The sequence below is a fragment of the Manduca sexta genome, chromosome 26, assembly GCF_014839805.1.
Source record: "Manduca sexta isolate Smith_Timp_Sample1 chromosome 26, JHU_Msex_v1.0, whole genome shotgun sequence".
Taxonomy (NCBI): Eukaryota; Metazoa; Arthropoda; class Insecta; order Lepidoptera; family Sphingidae; genus Manduca; species Manduca sexta.
Genome location: NC_051140.1, coordinates 3,948,521 through 3,968,872, shown reverse-complemented (window position 1 = coordinate 3,968,872; position 20,352 = coordinate 3,948,521). Strand labels below are relative to the sequence as shown.

Sequence of the window (20,352 nt, the reverse complement as noted above, 5' to 3'; positions counted from 1 at the left end):
TAAGGTAAAGGCCAAACCAAGCTATTAATTTGTCTAAAATTTAAAATGACAAATATCACCATCGGTATATAATGTCAAAATAGCTGTCTAGAGGGTGCGTGACCAAGGTAGCGTGCGGCAGTGCAGTAAATTCAAGCTTGCCGATCTTCTGTCAAACGGACAAGGAGTGTATGTAATATGGCGCAAATAATAAATTCCGATTTTATTAATCGTAGTGCATAGATTAACTTTCCTCCTACCCCACTCTCGGCCATGGCAACCAATCTGACACAAATTAGCCAGGTGCGTAGGCGATATTATAGTACGAAATAAACAGGTGCACTCTGCATCTTCACTATCAAAGTCCGGTGAGACTGCAATCCGACATGACCGAAGAGAAATTAGATGCAAAAACAACCGCTTTACGTGGTTTCTGAGGCAGGGGCCGGTTTACACCAGTAATTTTCTTACTCCAAGCTGCGAATGAGAAAGATGAAAAAAACCAGTCACAATGTTTTTGACGCGGCTCTTGATTTGAACCCGGGACCTCGGCGCGGTTGTCGTACTCGCAATAGTATTGCGGCAATACAACTACAGCTGTATTTTACAGACCCTGGTGGGTTTTTTTCTGAAGAATAACGCCCCCACAATTTACCGGCCATTAAAAATGGTGGCGGACGGTCATGATATTGTGTCATTGTTAGGTCAATTACATTTTCGTTTTGGTTACCTTCGATTATCATACTACGAAATATATAATAACGCATTTATACAGGAAAAACCCAAGAAAATAAGAAGCCTTATGAATGTACATAATAAGTCAAGCGCAGGAGGTACAGTAATCGACCAGTTATTCCAGCGATACCTCATATAGCTGGCCGTCTGATCACGTGGATCATCGCAACAAAGAATAAATAAATGCGCGCATTCGGTATGAATCGTCCACGGCGGTGGCCCATTGGCAAAATGTACCGGTTATGATATTATTTTTTACGATACACGCGCCCCCGTACCAAGTACGAGCTTGTTAACAAATACAGGCTGATTCCTTTTTACACGACTTTGTTTACTTAAACGTATCAATCTTATGCGGTAGACGTGGATGATAAATGTTGTACTTAACAATATATTTGCAATAAAATGTCGCAACACATTGAGTTTAAAAAAAATCCCTCGTTGTTAAGTAATTGATTTAAAAATTCTACCTAAATTATTTTACTTTAGTAACCTAACAATCACGAATCACACAACGCAGAGGTACGTCTCCCGCTGTAATCTTTATGCATCAATTACCGATATAAAGCCATCGATATATATGTACGTCAATATATAAAACAAATTGGGTAATAGCATAATTATATCGCATACAGGTGTAATTATTTTAGCAAATGTATGTCCGTACCCTCCAAAAGCCTGTACCTAGTCAAGATATAGGTAAAGTATTAAGGAAAAATAGACATAGGTAACATTCCATTGGTTAAAGAATTTTTAATATCGTTAAAGTAGTTCTAGACATTGGCGACGTAATAAAACAAAATACTACCTCTTTAACTTAGTTAATAATAGTCTAGAATATTGTAACACGCTGTACCCCAATACGAAATATCCAACATAACCATAGCAAAAGTAAGATCGAATGCAAAATCCGTCGCAGGGAGCGCCGTGCAGCGCAAAAACTATTCGGTAAGCTTTTAGCACAAAAGTATTTATTAGATTTAGCAAAATACACGAAAAACTTAGAAAATAATAATAATTTCAAAGTTAACGGCTTAATATCCAACATCGAAATTAAGGGCCATTTTTACATTATGCAAAAGTATTTTATTTGCGAATAAATTACTCTAGTTTAGGGTAAACGTTAGTTCCGTGTCTCTCGTAGTATATTGGTTTGCTCACAGCGGGTACGAAAAATCCTTGTTTAGTTTATCTTTAAAAATAATCCTGTGAATACGAATCACCAATTCAGATGGCGTTAAAGATCCTGCACCAAGGACAGAAGCTGGCGAGGAATGCAAATCACAGTGTTAGGTTTACCAGCGATGAATTGCCTAAATATAAATCATTGGTAAGTTATTCAGTGAAGTCTTATATAGATTTTGCCGTGCACATATATAAGTACTTTTTTGGCTTTTATTTATGGATTACGGTGGACGGGTGGCAATACTGTCACAAGTATTTTGCTATTGCGGATTTTGCAGTACCGACACACGTTACCTTCGATTCGTTAAGTAAATGTAGGCCTAGAGTATTGTTTTTTTTATGGTGAAAAAACCATTACTCTTGTCGTTTTTATCAGCAGCCTCTGATTTCCCAGGACTCGGCGGACTCAAGCGTGCAGAACTATGGACCGCAGTCGTACCCGGGTGACGACTCCGGAGCCCCAAGTCCCGACGCTTGCCACTTCCAGCCAGCTGCGCAAAGGTTTCGTCTCAACGAACAACGTAAGTGACATACACTGACTTGGCATTTCCTTTTATAATGCAGTGCCAATATACAGTGATTGTTTTTTTACTATTATCGCATGAACCATCATCTAAGTGGGGCGCGCGTGACTTATTTTTTGAATTTTTTTTTCGTCCGTTACCAAAACCCAAAATTTGTCGCCAACACAAATTTTGTGTCCGCCACGGGTAACAACTCACGCTACTCCACTACCGCTAAACCATTTTTAAAAGATTATAATAGCTGTACAAAAATATATGCAGTAAAAAAGAATACGCAATCATTATAATCGATATACATAAGTAAGTACTACTGTTGAAAATATACAAACACCACTAAACATAACATTACAGTAAATTTTTCAAAATAAAACTATTGCAGTAGCCATCTACATAAGTTATTATTATTTTTTATATTTTTATTCATACAAAAAGCTATGTCAGAAGTGGGATTCGAACCCACGCCCACAGAAGTGGACTGCGACCTGAACGCAGCGCCTTAGACCGCTCGGCCATCCTGACTCATGACGGTACAGCTCAAATATCATTCCAGAATCTAAATTAATGTAATTTATTTTTATATAAATATTTAATTGATATCTTTACATATTATTATTTTTAAATACAGCCTACAGATTTAGGGGTCTATCTACAAAAACCTCTATATGGGTATTGGCCAGGCATTTTTTTTAGTGTTACCTATATAATATGATCTGATAAAGACGCGATTTTGTTTGTTTCAAATTATTCTATTTTGTATCTACTTTTTTTTTTCAGGAATAAAACTCTTGACCTCAATCAATCAAATAGTGCAGCAGAGAGCTGACCTCGAATCTAATCGCATCACACTTACAAATCTTCTAGAAGAATTGAAAAGAAAGCTGAAAAGACGAATAGAGGAATGTCATTTCGAGAAGAAGGAAAAAATGAAGGTAATTCGCCCATGCCGGCGAACCCACTCAATTTTCCTCATAATATTTAAGTACATTACATCCGTTCATATAAAAAGATAGTGTAAACGCTCCATAATATTTGGATCAGACGTAATATGGACCACCAGCATTTCTCAAAGAACGTTTTTCGTGTTGACTCTACACTTGTCAGCGAATCATGTTCCTCACCTTCCCTGCAGGCCGGCAATCATATACCATGAAGAAATTCCCACGCACATATTCATGAGGACTTCCTTTCGATTTCGCTATCACGCGAAATATTTTTTTACCTAGCTGTATAAGCACATCATTCAAATAAATATTAGTCGAAGTACCACGAAAGAAGTAAGTAGGTAATTGTAATTGATTGTCCAAATTGAACAAATTAATTTTTAATTAAAATTCACCGTTATCGCTATTTGCAACTATTTAGTCCATGCCTATTGTATTTAAGTATTTTATGATCCTAAATTTGCATGTTTCAGATAATATGCTAATTACTTATACTAAAGAATTTTACTCTTCCATTCTTTATTGTTGTTCATATATGGCACACTTACATTACGTTTGGTAGTATCACAATAGGACATTTTCAAAAAAGAAGTCTTCAATATTAACATTTTTATTTCCGTAATATTGAATCCAACGCTGATAAAATATTTCGAAAAATGATTGCAGGCTTTAAAGCAAGCCAACCTGAGACTGGAAAAGGAAAAGTTTGGGATCATGTCCGAGATCGAGCACCTCAAGCGACACTTAGAAAAAGAAGAGGCTCATCACGTCCAGCACGCAAGACAAGCTGTTGCACAGGTTTGTTTTGAACACTTTAAAGGCATTCTGAACTCAAAGTAAGATGACCTAGATACTTATAAGTTAAAATTGCTGTCACTCATAAAGATCGACTTATGAAAAACAATAGGTACCTATAGCTAGAATTGGCTCCATATTTTGCCTATTTCACAGGCTATACAAGGCGTGGTGACTAAGGCGCCGCCGCCAGAACACCTGTTCAATCCTATATCGCTGGCCGACCTGCCTAACATGGTCAGCAGGAACGTAGCCAAGAACGCACCGTCACGAATTGTAAGACTTAGCACTATGTATCTACATTCAAATTGGTACCCCTTGCGTCGCACCTTTTATAAGTACCTGGTGCATTCGTTACAGGCAGATAACAAGCTGGCAGCCGCGCGGCTCATGCGCGACATCGCCGAGCTACGACAGAGGGTAGGCCAAATTGAGGCAAGGCTGGCTAATGAACTAAAGGTATTTATAAAATTATACAATAGTTAGAACCTTTAGAAACGTCGGGGCCAGGATATTATAAAAGCAAGAGTACGCGTTTGATTAAATTTATGTGTCTTACCAGTGACGGATTTGCAGTCCTAGCCGCTCTAGGCCCGAGGCAATGTGCCGCCCCTTTCTCAGCACCCAAAATAGTGATTTAGGAAGATTATAATCGTAAGATACGCGAGCTTTTAATACATTAAGATACTCTGCATTTGAATTAAGTATTTCTTGTAATCATCAGTTTTTTTGGCCCGATTTGCCGCCCTTATCGTCTGGCCGCCCTAGGGCCGGGCCTACTGTGCCTTAGAGCAAATCTGCCACTATGTCTTATCTTTTTCGCTATGCCGATAAAATAATTTGTAAATAATCATAACAGTGTATTTCCAGCGTAAGAGGCAGGCTGAGCTCGACATTGTGCGACTAAGGAAAGAGTTGTCAGCCACCAAGAGCTGCGTGGCGTCGCTGCGCATGCCACCGCCGCCGCTGCGGAAACAATGCTCCAAATTCGCATAAAAATATAGTACCTATTTGGTGCATTTTAATCTCACATCCTAATAAAATCAGTAATGTAGATACGTGTTTGAATCATTGTGTGTATGTTCATTAAATAAATAGATATACTAAACTAGAAAATGTAAATATTGTACCGAACCATCCTTGTTTGGAATAAAACGCTTTTTATTAAAATAATATTATGTCGCTTACACCAATCCCTTAGGTACGAACTATACGAATCAAATTTAAAGAACACTCAAAAAGTTAGAAACCCATGCATCAGGTGCTTGTTACCTGACAGACTGATCATGATACTTTGCACCAGGGATGTTATGGAGCTCCGTAACCGTAACCGAAACTATCGGATATCCGAAATAAAAATATATCCGTAACCGTAACCGTCTCCGTTAAAAAAGTTTCGGATAAGTTACGGATAATATGTTACTACAGATTTTTGTTTCACCGCTCAGGCGCTACGTCAATTTTATATAGTTTGTTTGTTATTTTTAATCATAACATACTTAACCTCATTCATAAATAGTATTTTTTTTTTATTTAGGAGTAGGTAGCTACTTCATTTAGTAAAGTGAAGGATAAGTGTTGTGTTACGTACTAAATTGATTTTGCAGAATTTAAACAGTGTGATAAAATCTTTTCACGGAGAGGAGGTGGCGCTACTTCACTGAAATTGCATCTCAAATTAAAACACAGAGGTTTTCCGAACACCCATGTCCCCCAATTAGTTCATCGATACTTAATAATCGACTATGACGACGAACGATAGTTAGTAATCGTCGCCCTACTGTATTACATAATATTTTTATTTTACTTTAATCTAATATCCGTAACCGAAACTATCCGAAACTACCGGATAATCCGAAATAATTACATATCCGTAACCGTATCCGAAACCGATATAATTTTATTCCTATATCCATATCCGTATCCATATCCGAAATTTCATATCCATAACATCCCTGCTTTGCACCTATAACTGTGCGTTTGCAAAGCGCGATTATTCATGAAGGCTGTCATACAATTTCGACATTGGAATATCGGGCCCGTGTGTTCCTTTAAATGCACGTTCAGTTTATATTTATTTTTGAATTCCTTTCCGCACACGGCGCAAACGCATTTCAAATTATGTCCGTGATTCAGTTTCGTGTGGTTTATTAGGTTTACAGCCATTTCGAATTGTTTTGAACATTCGCTGCATTTATATTTTGGTAACAATGTGGTTTTTGGTTTACTCTCAGCGCGTACTTGCTGCGTTTTTCTCTGGCTGAGTAACCTGCAAAAATAAATTTGAATAATAATACGAATGCATAGGTACCTATATGTATTTTCAAATCAATATAGATATATTTATTGACTATTCAATTCCGTGATTAAGTCTGCCGGATAATTTGATGCATCGATCTATGATTTCATCACGTGTTAGTACCTGCTATTAGCGCGTTTATCAGATTTCAGATGCAACTCCAAGTGCTTCTCCATCATATTTTCTGGCACAACTAAGGTACACTTCCTACAGACTTCAGTTTTCATCGACTTCTTCTTGCATCGAGAACAAATGAAATTCTCACATCTAAGTTTAGGAACCATGGCAGGGTACCTTTGACGGCATATTGTACAGGCCACATTGACCCTTCTTAAACTGCACGTCTTTTTTAAGGCACTTTTAAGTTTAAAGTTCTTTTTTTTGTTTGGAAAATGCGAGATTATCTGAGGACGAGACATGGCTTTTGGTAATTCTTTTTCAGTCACGACATAGGTGTGTTCCGTTAAAAATTTTTTGGGTAACTCATTGAAGTGCTCCGATTTTAATGTACCTGCAAATATGAGTTATATATTCAGTGTCACCGCTCATTGGTCGCTATGAAGTTAGTCATGAGCGATAATAAAAGTTTCTAGATCTAGGTATAATTTTTATGCATTGGCAGGTTATAAGAGACATGTAGAGCACGTGTCGTGCCATATTTTTACGAGGGTAGGTAGTAACAAACTACGGATGCCTCTAGTCAGTGGCGGTCTAAGGGGAGAGGCGAAATAATCAACCGCCCAGGCCCACATACGGTGACTTAGCTTAGTATTTACTTTCACTAGCCGGTTTATCAAACGCTGCGTGAACCAGTGCCCGAAACTGTTCCGTACTCTTCAACTGCTGCACGCAGCAGCCGCAGATTAGACAGTCTGGGGACGATACCTGGGAAGAAAGCATAATTATCGCCAGTCAATTTAAACACAACGAAGTCTCTACAATAGACTAGATTAAAACCCAAAGGCATGACTGTCATTTTATTCTTCTACATACATTATTATACTTACTACTTTGTATATACCTGTTATACTCACTTACATTTAATTCGCAAACATAGTGGACTCTTTTAAAGAGAGTACATAAATATGTAAAATTCATCGAATTACTGTCTAAAGTACCTTCGTAATGGACGAATGAATATGAATGGTCGTAGCAACAACAAAAACGACGAAGATCTCGCCTAATGAAAGGCCTGCACGTTACCAGGCCGTGTAAGCGCAAAGCTTTTTCCAGAGTGCGCAAAGACGTCTGGCGGATGAGCGCTTCCCACTCTTGCTCAATTTTTTGATACAATGGACATAGAACATTTCTTTTCAATCAATTTTAAGGTTTAAATCATTTATGCCTACCGTGACTCCAAAACAGTCGTACAGTTGTTGGTCATATCTGGATTCAACTCCCTCCCACACATAAGTGTCTCCAATGCTGCGCAGGCTGTTGACGCCGCCGCAGAGCCGACAGCAGCGGCTCGGGGCTGAGCACCCATCGCCAGAAGCATGCGCATGCACCGTCACTGTTTCCTGCAATAATGTCACCACCATCGAACTCAACTCTGCAGGTAGATACTATTGAATAATAAGCTCACGATGCGAGCTAATTGTGCAACGAGGGCGTGCAACGCTACCTGATAAGAAATTTTAAATGTCTCTTACAAGATATTTTAAATAAAAAATACCCAATTAAGTACTTGACTATTTTTTTATGGAATGGGTAGGTACCACCCATTCCATCAAACAGCTAAGCAGCTGTCAAATAATAGAAATAGCAAACTGTGACGTCACCGAATTTCTCCGACAATAACGTTATGAGCGTGACATAGAGACAGCACTATATCCCACCACGCCCCCGTTTTTCCTCCCAACAATATTTTCAAATATAAATCGCTGCTTTAATTTTCAACCAATTATGATGATTTCATAGAAAAAAATATTTTTCGTGTTATTTTTTGTTAAAAATATTAAACAGAATCAAACATAGAAAAACTGCTCTGTGAGTAGGTACTGGTAGGTTCCCTGCCAAGCAAAGAGAATATAACACTACGCTAGAGCCAAGCTATTTCTAAAAACACTAAAAAAACTTTTCTTTTAACTTATTTCGCTTTTATAAAAGTCATGGCAGCAATCAGCAGGAAGAATTATTATTGGGGGTCAGTTGGATATAATACTACATCACCACGTAAGTATCGATACAAGTATATAAAATCATTTTCTAAATAAGAATTTACGTAGATGTTGCACAGATACTTATATTTTTTCCAGAAAAATACCATAAGTATGTAGTATAGATACACACTTTACTCAATATTTTATGCAGCTCCTGTTTAGTCCATAAAACGTTCATTTTGTTTATGTTGTTAATAAGTTCCTAAAATGTATATTAAAATATATATAGTAATATTATTTATTTCAATAAATAAAATTTCAGTTTACTAATTCAACTTTAGCGATTTCATTCAAAGAGAAACAAATTACAAAACTACGAAAAAATTTAATTGTGACGTCCTAAATGATTTGAGTGACGACGTCAACATGTCAACACAAATATTTTAGGTTTTTTCTACGTAGTAAATAGATGATAATTCAATGCAAAGAGAATTATAATATATATATGCAAAATTCAATGATTTTAATTAATATACAGCAAAGAGATATATTATAGTTTATTGTCCAATAATGATGCTTAACATTCATACCACAACCATAACTTTAGGGATTTCATACATAAATATATGATTGAAACTTATAACAAGAAAATCCTTTTTTGGATCTTCCACGGAAATGTGGCAACATAACTTTTTTTTTGCCTTGGCATTATAGGTAAATATTTTTCGGAGCTAGTAGTCTGTTTCCTGGCTGGTTTTACAATGGAGTAAATACAAATTAACTCCATGGGTTTTACGCAGTATTAAAAATCTGAGATTATATTGCTCGTTTAATATTATAATTCTCTTTGTCGTTTAACGCTAGTACTGAGTAGCGCCAGTGAGTAGCAATACCTTACCTAACGTAATATTGACAGCAAATGACTTACATACGTAAGACTAGGCAGTATGGTCGAAAGACTATAACCTGTCTTCTAAGGACGAATTAAAAAAAAATTACAGCAAATGTCAAAAAGTGTATTCGATGTTATATTGTGAATATTGTGGGAGCCACAAATTAAAAATTGAATTAAATTCACTGTGAATATTGTGATGTATCTTATAATTATCGAATTGTTTTCATGACGATTGATCGCTTTTCTAAACGATATCGGAAGGAGCTATATTAAATATATAAATTATAAACTTTGTAAAGATAGAGGACAGTGACAAATAGTAATTAATCAAAATATCTTCATAAAATGGGTGGAAAAGCTGAGAAAGGTACTCCAAAATACATAGCGAACAAAATAAAAGCTAAGGGATTACAGAAGTTGCGCTGGTACTGCCAGATGTGTCAGAAACAATGTCGTGACGAGAACGGTTTTAAATGCCATACCATGTCAGAGTCACACCAGAGGCAACTGCTGCTCTTTGCTGACAACGCTTCTAAATACATAGATGAGTTCTCGAAAGAGTTTGCGGACGGGTACTTGGAGCTGTTGCACCGACAGTTCGGAACGAAGAGAGTGAATGCTAACAAGGTGTATCAAGATTATATTGCTAACAGGTAAATGTCATATCTATGATCATTAACCAATATGTCTTTATATTATGTTTGGGGTAAATGTTGTTAATGTTGGACATTCATATCGCTTACCATCAGATGAATGGCAAGCTTGTCTCATCATTCAAAGCAATCAAAAAAATCAACACCTATGCATTTATTTCATGTGAGTTTCTTCAGTTCACCTATTAAAGCTTTATAACATCAGTACTGATAAAAAATAAACAGTTTGCTTGGTGGTTGTCTTTGTATTTTTGTTAAAGATACTTGAAATCTGTTCTATCTGATTGGATTACTTTACCACCTTTATCCATTGTTTATTCCACTGATATCCAGCATATTTTAAGTGTGGTTGCAACATGAGTATACTCATTATTATTTATGTTTGTTTCCTACAGAGACCATCTTCACATGAATGCAACACAATGGGAAACACTAACAGACTTTGTGAAATGGTTAGGAAAAGAAAGCAAATGTGTTGTTGATGAAACGGAAAAGGGCTGGTTTGTGACATACATAGACAGAGATCCCGCAGCTATCGCTGCACAGGAGGCCAAGACAAAGAAGGAGAAAATGGATAAGGATGATCAGGTAAAATGGGCAACAGTCCTGCACTATTTATGTATAGATAGTGGTACATTTCTGTTTAGCATGCGGCCTCTGACCATACACACCTACTATTTCTGAGGTTTGAAAAATATCTATTGAAAACTTATTCAGGCTTGTACTGCTTATAATTGTATTATGTTTATTATTAATTATATGGAATATAACTATAGTTAAAATTCTAAGACACTTTTATGTGTAAATAAGTGTTAGGGCCAAAGAATCAGTCCCAACCTTTTGCAATACATTCAAATCCTAACTTAACCTCTGCCTGTTGTATTTTGTCTAGGAAAGAATGCTTGAGTTTATACAAAAACAAGTGGAAAGAGGAAAAAAGGAGGGCACCAGGTCTGAGGAGCCGACATACACTGAGTTCAAGAGGGAGAGCAGCCAGGAGAAGGTCACACTGAGTCTTAACATGAAGAGAAAAACTGATGGTATACTATGTGTTTGATAAAATATAAGCAATAAGTATAAATAATTCCATTGGTAACATTTCATCATGAATAAATAAAATATATTAATTTCAATGTTTCAGATAAAAAACCAGATTTAAAAGATTCTGCTTTAAAATCAATAAAAAGTAAAGAAGAAATTGCTTCTAAAAAGCAGAAAACAGAAGAGGTAAAAAGTAAAAAAACAGCACTTGAGGAAATAATCAAAATGGAGGAGAGAGCAAAGGAGAAAGCCAACAGGTTTGTATGTTTCTCTGTTCATAATACATCTCTTCACAAACTGACATTATGCTAAACCAATGCTAAATGTTCTATGTGTAGGTTTGTATGAATTATGTGAGCATATAAGAATGTATGTAACATAGGGGTTAACCTATAGTGCTCATGGAATAGATAGACTTATGCTAAATAAATAAAAAAATCAAATATTATTTATTGTAAAGGTATTACCTATTATAACCCTAACAAAAATACTAAATTTTAAACTAATTTACTACATGGCTGTAGTACATGGACTAATTTACTATATTAAAATTAATAATTTAAATTCTTTTTAGGAAAGACCACTGGCTCACAGAAGGCATAATAGTAAAAATAGTAACAAAATCATTGGGAGATAAGTTTTACAAACGAAAAGGCGTTATTGAGAAAGTGATTGAAAAGTATGCGGCGCAGGTCAGACTAGTCGACGAAAATGTTAAGCTTAAGTTGGACCAAGTTAGTAAAACATATTTTTATTGTAGCAACTAGTAAATATAAAGCATTTTTTATTCTTTTAATTAAGATTATGGTGTTAACCAAACTATTGATACTTGATAATGAATGTTTCTTATTGACAACATCTAAAACTGTAACTATGTTCCACTCTTATCCTAAGCAAAAATATATATAGTCCTACAATTGTTTATTTGGATGTGTTATTCCAGAATCACATGGAGACGGTGATACCATCGCCGGGCCGCCTCGTGCGGTTTGTGAACGGCGCGTACCGCGGCAACACGGGCGTGCTGAAAGACATCCACACCGATGACTTCTGCTGTGATGTTGAGGTAATCATTATGTTCTGATTGACAGTGTAGCGATAGCTATAGATGACTCATTGTTTTTTTACGACAGAATATCGTATTTGAAGGCTAGAGGCATAAAATAATTAAGTATTATAAAAATGTTAGCCATATTCGAAACCAGTACTGAACCAAAACGAGTTTTAAATGCATCATAATTATTGTGGTATGTGATTGTATAGTTATTGCTCTCTGCTTTCAAAGTGTGTTATATTAAACCCAACCAATCCCTAAATTTCCTTATTGGATATTATTGTTTAAAGTATCGCTACTATCGTTCAAATGCTAATAAACAGATAATTAAGTTTGCAAAATATATTTGTTTGGATAATAATTATCTATTAGAATCACTGGCTTACATTTTAAACTAAAAAAATACAAATTAAATACATATAGTGTGTATAATGAAAAACTATAAAACTCTGCAATAGACAATAAATTCAAGGATTATTACATGTTGTTTTTGTATTTGAGTTCAATTTTAACCTATGGCACCCACTTCCAGTGGAAGGGTGTTCCACCCTTTTTCTATAGATTGCCCATACTTTCTGCAGGATGACTGAAGAATTTCTACTGAGTTTCTGACTTGTGCTGGATAAACAAAAGCACGCGCGAGTTGCGTAGATGTCTATGCACGAAAGTCTATGGTATAGTACATTATTAACAATTAATTTTCGTCATCCTTATAGATATCCGAAGGTGTACTACGGGGCAGGCTAGTGATGGGAGTCCAGTACGAAGATATCAGCAAACTAGCTTCATGACATCTTATGAATGTTGAGTGGTAAACAATATTTAAATAATTATATTGTGTCTACAAGTTCAGAACGAAAATACGAAGAATCATAGTTTGAATGAGTAGTATAATCTGGTTCACTTCTAAATAAAACTGAAGACATGGTCCATTTGCACTTGTTTGCAATGAACTGTGAGTCCTGACATCATCCAGACCAAGCGATTTAGTTAAAATGGATTTTTCTCATGAGACACAAATTATTTAATTTTAAATGCGCATTGTACAAATTATTATTATAATACAATTTTTTATTATACTATGTGATCTTATTTCAATTAATTTTATTAAAAGTGATTCCCTGAACTGTGCAAAATACAATATGAAGTTACTTCTGATTTATGTGTTGTATCAGACAATGATTGTTAAATAAAAGTGGGTTATGAGCCTTTTTAAAAAAATAGGTTCAGAATGAAATAAAACTGCATATAATAAGCTCAATAAATCATTCATTTCCATTTTTAAAAACGAAATAACATTCATATGATTCGATTACGTAATTCAGCATAGACATGTACATACCGAAGCGTAACTCTTAATTGTAATATAAAATTCATACAAAATATGTTTTAACATGATAACATTTTGTTGTAAGGCCACTATTTTATTATAATTCGTTCAACACCTTTATAAAAATATGACGCACTGGCTGTTCAAATTGTTTATGTTGAAATCGTAACGCGTTAGTTACAGCAATTTTAAATCTTGAGAATAATTTATAAATGCATTCAAACAATTTTCATATTAAAGTCATTGATGCTAAATTAACAAAGTAATATACGATAAATTAAGGTATAAAGAATACTGAAGGCAATGTCAACTCAATTTATAAATTACCAAATTTATTATAACATAAATAAGGCGTCACAATTTCTAACAAAAAAAATATTTCAAATAATGTTCAGCCATAAAATGTGTTTCATAGCTAAGTGCGTCATACGTCCAAAGATGTTTGTCTTTATTGACTGTTGTTGGCTTATAATATAATTACATAGAAAAGTACATTTATTACACAATATAAGTACAATTGACGGGCAGTATTCTATTACTACACCATGTCAGTGTTTAAAATACATTCATCGCTGACTTTTAAAAGCACCCGAGTTATTTAATCGTTATTTTAAGGCACGTAGGTTGGAAGTTAAAATGTTTATATATCCTATTATTTAACTTACTTTGTCAATTATTTAAAAATGATTGTAACTAACGGATTTATTGTGGAGAAATTAACGTGTGAATATTCTGAGGTATTTAAGGCCTCTCTCTTCGTGGCATAATCGACAATATAGGCAATAAAGTTGCTTCTGTCTATTACCCACCACAATTAGAGCATGCACAGTAATAAATCCGTTATTGTAAATACATGATTATTTCACTAAAATGATACGACATGTGTCTAAAATACTAAAAAACTATTTTGTGAGGGATTACGTATTTATGACTGTTTAGATTATAACAATACCAAGGCGTGTTTACATATTGAATACTTGAAATGATTGTAATAAATGGCTTTGGTCAGGTTATGTACAGTAAAAGTACTGGATATTTTACCATGAAGCCTGAAATGTACTTACTTATTAATTCTACTAATTTTATTCAATTAAAAATACCTGACCCTAGGCTTGATATTTTAAAAAACCATGCGAATTAAATTCGCTAAATCGAGATAAATGCTAAAACGTCTTCCATACACGGAAGAGAGCGTATTGTACAAACGGTGATGTATCAGACAGCTTCCCAAAAATAGATATAAACAGATCAATCTTCCTTACTCGGTTAAAATGACAAATAAAAATATTTGCCGAGTTGAACCATTTCAACATGAGTAAGGAATTCCGATAACCGTGCCAAATAATTCATAGCTGAAATAGTTCCCCCATAAACTCGGTTAAGTACTAAAAAATCTGATCCGTTTGGAAACTCCTGAAATGATCTTCATAACGATCAATATGTTTTGGCACGGTTTTAGTTTGTCACTATTTTCGGGAAGCATAATTTGGGCGAAAAGGCGGGAACGCGTCTTTCATGCAAGAAATAAGTACAAAAACAAATAAATTAAACATTATAGACTAATATCTATTTGTTAAAAATTGCAACAAATGCTTTACTAGGTAAAATTATTAAAATACTACATTTCACTTACACTAACATGCATTTAAAACCCCGATTCGTGTTCTTGACATACTAACTCGGTATAACAAATGGCGACCGATTTGATAAAAAATATTCTAAATAGTGGTTTAGAAAAAATATCGAAATATAAATAAATCACCTACAGTTGATACAGCAATACCAGTATCAATATCTATTGGATAAAATAGTACTAGCGGAAATATCGGTAACGCTATTCATAGCAGTTACCTAATTTAGAGGTTAGAGAAAATCATCAAATTGCTAACAAGACTCAAATCTGCCGCCATTCCACTACACTACATTGTTCATTTGCGCGTTGTTTTTAAGTAACGTTGTCTTACTGCGTGGGGTGCGGAGTGCTACTTCTTGAGAAGGCGCTCTTCTTCGGGGTTGGCGGCTTCGTCTTTGTCCAGAAGTGACTTGAACGTCGCGTTCGTGTGGGGACTCGCGGATGTCGGCAAGTGCTGGGGATAAATATTGCAATTAGTAAATACTACGATATTATACCCTCCATAGTCGCTCGCATTTTGAGATCAAAAACAAAATACACATCACGCATTTTTCCCCGAAGCAGTTTGCAGAGGCGCGGCCAGGGCACACAATTTTCGTTACATGTCTTCTTTTTCATGATTTGATTAGGGGCGAGCCTATCGGCATATCGGGTACAAATTCCAGACTCCGGGCTGATATTGAGCAGAAAAGCCCAAATATCACTTTGCTCGACCCGGGATTCGAACGCAGAACCTCAGAGCGCTGTCGTGCCGCGCATGCAATACAACTATGCCACCGGGGCAGTCAGTTCTGAGATCAACTTGTGTATATCTAGTTTAGAATACACTATTCTATCGAAACGTTACTCCTTGCCACCAATTGTCATTTTGTCTCGACCATATTTAAAAATAAAACTGAATTAAAGGTTTTCCTGTACCCGAATCGATTATTGAAAACTACGCGGTAGTTCCTAGAAACTACACACGTGGAATAAATTAAATAATCGAGGATAAATAAAATTTTATCCTGTTTCAAAATAGATACAGTTTAACTACATAGACATAGTATTAGTCATAACATTGATTTAACTTATACCCACCATTTAATATCTTTCCTTTATACCACCGTTCTAGCAGCGTGCGCAAAATAAATTACTTATTTCCCATTGAATACATTTTATAGGATATAATGTGATTTTATTGTTATTGTTAACAAACGAATATACAATTTATTTATAACTGGTCCCTCATACCAATAATATATGATGTATAAATATAATATAATTATTACCTGTTTGGACAAATCGTCCGGCTCTCGAAGCTCTTCGATTCTGTCTCCCTCGCGAAGTAACTGCAAACACGTTATTGTAACGGTAAAAACGAATATATCACAATAAAAAAATGACAACTTATAAATTATATAAAAATACCATGTTCATAATGATTTTCGCTAAACACAATAATCTCTTAATCAAATTGATCTACATTTGTTGCACTAGGGTAGTATTATTCACAGTTCTTATCTAAAAAAGAGCAAGTGATTTAGTAATATTATAAAAAACATAAATACCTTGTCTACTTCTGGTTCTATCTGCTCGTTGGTGCCGCCCTTGTTCAGAACTCCTTTCTCCATAAGTGTAGCGCGTTTGGCAGCCAGGTACATGGATCTGAGGAAGGTTATGATTATCTTAGCATAAAACTAAAGTGATATTTGAAGCATTTTGTCCTGAAATTAATGTCTGTCCTATAATTTTAATATATCTTTAAACTTATAGTATGATTACTCACCTCTTGATAGTAAGATAGTAAAGGTCGACGATGGCGCGCACGGAGTAGTCCGGCACGAACGTGTGGCGCAGCATCGAGTCCATGTTCAGGTTCTGCAGCGAGCCAAGACTTGACGGCGCCGGAGTTTCAGCTAGTGAAGGACAATATTTATTATAAAAAACGTCCAAGAGACGTAGTACAAGAAGTATAGAAAGCCAATTGCTAAAAACTCACCCAGTCCCACGTTTTGCGTGAGCGCCTGCACGCCGAAGTACGTGAAGGGTCCCGCCTCGAACACGAGGTTCTCGCGACCCACCGTCACCTCCACGCGGCCCTCCAGGATCAACACGAAATAATCCACCTGGAATAAAATTAAATTTTAAATAACCAACTAGGTTTACATTGTAAATGAAAGTGTAAAATATGATTTATTCGTTAATAGTTACTAATATAGATCTAATATAACGTGCCACTTTATGGAGCATGTTGTTTCTCTCCTACTGATGGCCTATTCGTATAAACATTCTAATAATAATAATTCATTTGATACAACTCACCGGCTTGCCCTCCTGGAAGACGTATCTCTTGAGGTCGTTCTTGTCCTCGTCGCCGCGCAGCTTGATGTGCTGGATCACGTCCTGCTTCAGCAGGCGCCGCAGCACCGTCTCCGAGATCATCTCCGGCTTGAACGGATCCACGCCTAACAGAACATTTTATAATTGATACAGTTTGTACCATTTGGAGTTTATCCAGGCTTTTTGTCTCGGTAAAAATGCCGATGATGTATATAACAATCTGAATCACAATCCTACCTAGGCCCTACTTTACTGTTACCCGTATATTTGGCTATCAAATGATTTATGACTTATACTAAATGACATACCCAGTACAGTTTAATACGGCCAAAATCGACAATGTTGACTCATATACCTACTCAATTTGTAATATCAATGTTTAACAGTGCACCGGATTTAAAGTACATTGACCGAACGGAAGAACGAACGGCTCGTAATATGAGTTAAACATTCCATAGATAATGTAAGCTGTCAAATGAAACTACTAACTGGTGCTGAGGAACTGGAAGGTGGCGAGTACGAGCTGCGGCGACACGTGCACGCGCTGGTGCTCGTGGTGGCCCACGAACGCGGCCATGTCCTGGAACTTGTTCAGCGGACGCATCAGACGCTTCTTGGTGCGGTTGTCACCTAGAAATAACAAAATCCATTTTAATTCCTCAAACGCAGCGTGTAGAAGCAATTAGACGGGCATGAATGATTATGCCAACCTCCATTGATGCTTCACAAAAAATTACAACTTGATACAAATTTATTCTGTCGTCTATAGGTACTTCACCTACTCTATGACCTTTGATCACAATCAAATTGTCAAAAAAGTGTTAATAATTACTTTGTTGTACCTAATTGTCGTATTAAATGCTAGAAGCTGAGTGCTCCTTGCTGCTACACTTACTGATGACGTCAGTCTCGTCGACGATCTCCGCCTGTATCATCTCCTCGATGACGTCCTCGAGGGTGACCAGCCCCACGGTCTCGTACACCGGGTCCCCATCGCCCTCCTCTATACGCTGCACAAACGCCATGTGGCCCTTGTGACCTACAAACAAAAATAGTTTTAAAGTATTTCTTATTAAGGATTTCATTGCTTTATAGTTATGTTCTTTCGATTTGTTCAATACCATCATAGGATAATAGTTAAATAATATTTCAAATGAGTAACCAGATCTCATTCAATCACCAGACGAAAAATAAACAACGCGAGAAATATAAATGCTTTCAGATCATAAAAAATTAATTACGATATAAAAACTGACCAAATAGCGAAGCATTGGCAAACGGCTGCAGTGGACGAAAATCAAAAATACGTCTGCGCTGCTTGCCAAAACGATAGGCGTTGAAAAAACACAGACGCTGCGAGGTCGCACCTCGATACTGAATCATGTACAGTCGGTTTGTTTAGCGTTTGCATTTTACATCGTCAGAATTTGGGGCAGTTCTTTTCTTTTATTGTTGATGCCCTAGTGATGATTAGTAAAAGTCAGCTGCGCCCGAAGTAGTACCAAGCCGTTGTTTAACGCGTATAAGTACATTTTTTAACCTCGTTTGCAGAAGGACGTATCTATAATGTTGTAGAAACAGTAGAAGAAAGTTTTATTCAATGTCGACACAGTTACGAACAACAAGATCCTCAAATAAAACAACTATGGATACAGCATTTTTATTCAATTTAACAGAGAGAGAGCTCTACTTCCAAAAAAAGTTCTTCTCAGCTCAATAATGTTCCCAGTAAGCAGAAGGATCCTCATTTTTTTATCAAAATCATGTCATCCGTGGTTTTAACAGTAAAATCCCATAAAACATGTTACAGGATAAGGATATAAATTATCTATCGAATATCGTGCATTGCTCCTGACTGTACAAACAGACGGGCCTATTTATATGAAGAGATAATTTACTAACGCCAGTAGATCATGAGCGGCGCACGTGCGGGCAGCGCGGCCGCCAGACATTTTTAACTGCGGTATTAAAATTTACAGCTTCATATCATATTCATCCATACAGGATTGATGTACGCCTAGATGATCGGCATTGAGTACTCAGCCCCTAATACCGTTCGTTCCTAAACAACTTCTTCATTGAACTATTACGAGTTGCGACACGATAGATAGTCGAATACTTATCTACGTAAACTCATGAAGTTATCCTGTCTATACGAAATGGATGCAGCGGTAAATTCCGAAATAAACTAAACACTTGCCCCAGGCTGTTATATTACCTTGATATTTTCAGTCCACCTGAACAGGTCTATAAACCGCTAAACCTTGGGATGACGACTCCCTAACAAATCTGTATTGTATACGTTTTCTATAACTCACCTTCTTTAAACTGCTTAAGCATGACATCAAGCGTGACGTCCTCGAAGACGAAGTTGCAGGGGTTCTGGTAGTACTGGCAGAGCGTGCGCAGCGGCGTGTTGTCGTCGGGGTCCACGAACGCGAGGTCCTTGATGAACAGCACCGTCACGATGTTGCCGCGACTGCCCTCGTACACCGGGATACGGGAGTAACCTGCAAAAAAAAAATGATAATCTAGAATGGTGATTGTGTTGACAGTCTCTGATGTCGAGACCCCGATGAATGAATTCTTTACAAAATTACTAATTAGTCTCAATTATAAACCAGTCATTATTGATTTTATTAGATTTAGTTCTTCAAAATCTACCCGTACTCACCAGACTTGACGATCTCAGACATGGTCTCGAAGTCGAGCACGCTGTTGATGGGCAGCATGAAACAGTCCTTCAGCTTGGTCATCACGTCTTTCACGGTCTTCTTGCGAAGGTCGAGAGCTCCAGAGATGATGTTGACTTCCTCTTTGTCCAGGTCGTTCACATGGTTTGTGACCTAATTTATAGATTTGGC

General features: G+C 36.4%; 4 protein-coding genes and 1 non-coding gene across 6 annotated transcripts in view; 2 read left to right on the top strand and 3 right to left on the bottom strand.

Moving 5' to 3' along the window:
- The first annotated feature begins 1,503 nt into the window (after window positions 1-1,503).
- On the top strand, window positions 1,504-5,213 carry LOC115449847. Of its 2 annotated transcripts, XM_037442998.1 has the most exons (8): window positions 1,504-1,662; window positions 1,946-2,044; window positions 2,294-2,420; window positions 3,198-3,352; window positions 4,031-4,162; window positions 4,316-4,435; window positions 4,520-4,618; window positions 5,030-5,213. In XM_037442998.1, the coding sequence occupies exons 2-8, from the start codon at window positions 1,946-1,948 to the stop codon at window positions 5,153-5,155; spliced, it is 858 nt and encodes a 285-aa protein (XP_037298895.1). In that variant the 5' UTR covers window positions 1,504-1,662; the 3' UTR covers window positions 5,156-5,213. The 2 variants fall into 2 exon arrangements, with proteins under 2 accessions (XP_037298895.1, XP_037298894.1); XM_037442997.1 differs by lacking the exon at window positions 1,504-1,662 and having other exon boundaries at window positions 1,673-2,044.
- Trnal-cag lies at window positions 2,859-2,942 on the bottom strand. The gene has a single exon. It is a non-coding gene; the product is annotated as a tRNA-Leu (tRNA).
- Window positions 5,214-6,043: 830 nt separating the features above from the next.
- On the bottom strand, window positions 6,044-8,980 carry LOC115449859 (zinc finger protein 569). The gene is made up of 5 exons (XM_030177750.2): window positions 8,751-8,980; window positions 7,808-7,978; window positions 7,235-7,343; window positions 6,582-6,969; window positions 6,044-6,428 (listed from the first exon to the last, which is right to left on the bottom strand). Exons 1-5 carry the CDS (start codon window positions 8,796-8,798, stop codon window positions 6,098-6,100), a joined length of 1,047 nt encoding a protein of 348 aa, XP_030033610.2. The 5' UTR covers window positions 8,799-8,980; the 3' UTR covers window positions 6,044-6,097.
- A 551-nt stretch (window positions 8,981-9,531) lies between these two features.
- Window positions 9,532-13,285, top strand: LOC115449850 (DNA/RNA-binding protein KIN17). Its single transcript, XM_030177740.2, has 7 exons — window positions 9,532-10,108; window positions 10,504-10,696; window positions 11,001-11,148; window positions 11,250-11,406; window positions 11,724-11,883; window positions 12,093-12,215; window positions 12,920-13,285. The coding sequence occupies exons 1-7, from the start codon at window positions 9,801-9,803 to the stop codon at window positions 12,992-12,994; spliced, it is 1,164 nt and encodes a 387-aa protein (XP_030033600.1). The 5' UTR covers window positions 9,532-9,800; the 3' UTR covers window positions 12,995-13,285.
- Window positions 13,286-13,454: 169 nt separating this feature from the next.
- The window catches only part of LOC115449849 (metal transporter CNNM4), a 29,493-nt gene continuing 22,595 nt past the window's right edge, over window positions 13,455-20,352 (bottom strand). Inside the window, exons 5-14 of the mRNA XM_030177739.2 lie at window positions 20,163-20,334; window positions 19,807-19,998; window positions 18,384-18,527; window positions 17,978-18,118; window positions 17,471-17,613; window positions 17,148-17,274; window positions 16,935-17,064; window positions 16,717-16,813; window positions 16,438-16,497; window positions 13,455-15,620 (exon numbers count right to left, since the gene is read on the bottom strand). Of these exons, the coding sequence (XP_030033599.2) occupies window positions 15,516-15,620; window positions 16,438-16,497; window positions 16,717-16,813; window positions 16,935-17,064; window positions 17,148-17,274; window positions 17,471-17,613; window positions 17,978-18,118; window positions 18,384-18,527; window positions 19,807-19,998; window positions 20,163-20,334 (1,311 nt within the window). The 3' untranslated portion in view covers window positions 13,455-15,515. The remainder of the gene's footprint in view (window positions 15,621-16,437; window positions 16,498-16,716; window positions 16,814-16,934; window positions 17,065-17,147; window positions 17,275-17,470; window positions 17,614-17,977; window positions 18,119-18,383; window positions 18,528-19,806; window positions 19,999-20,162; window positions 20,335-20,352) is intronic.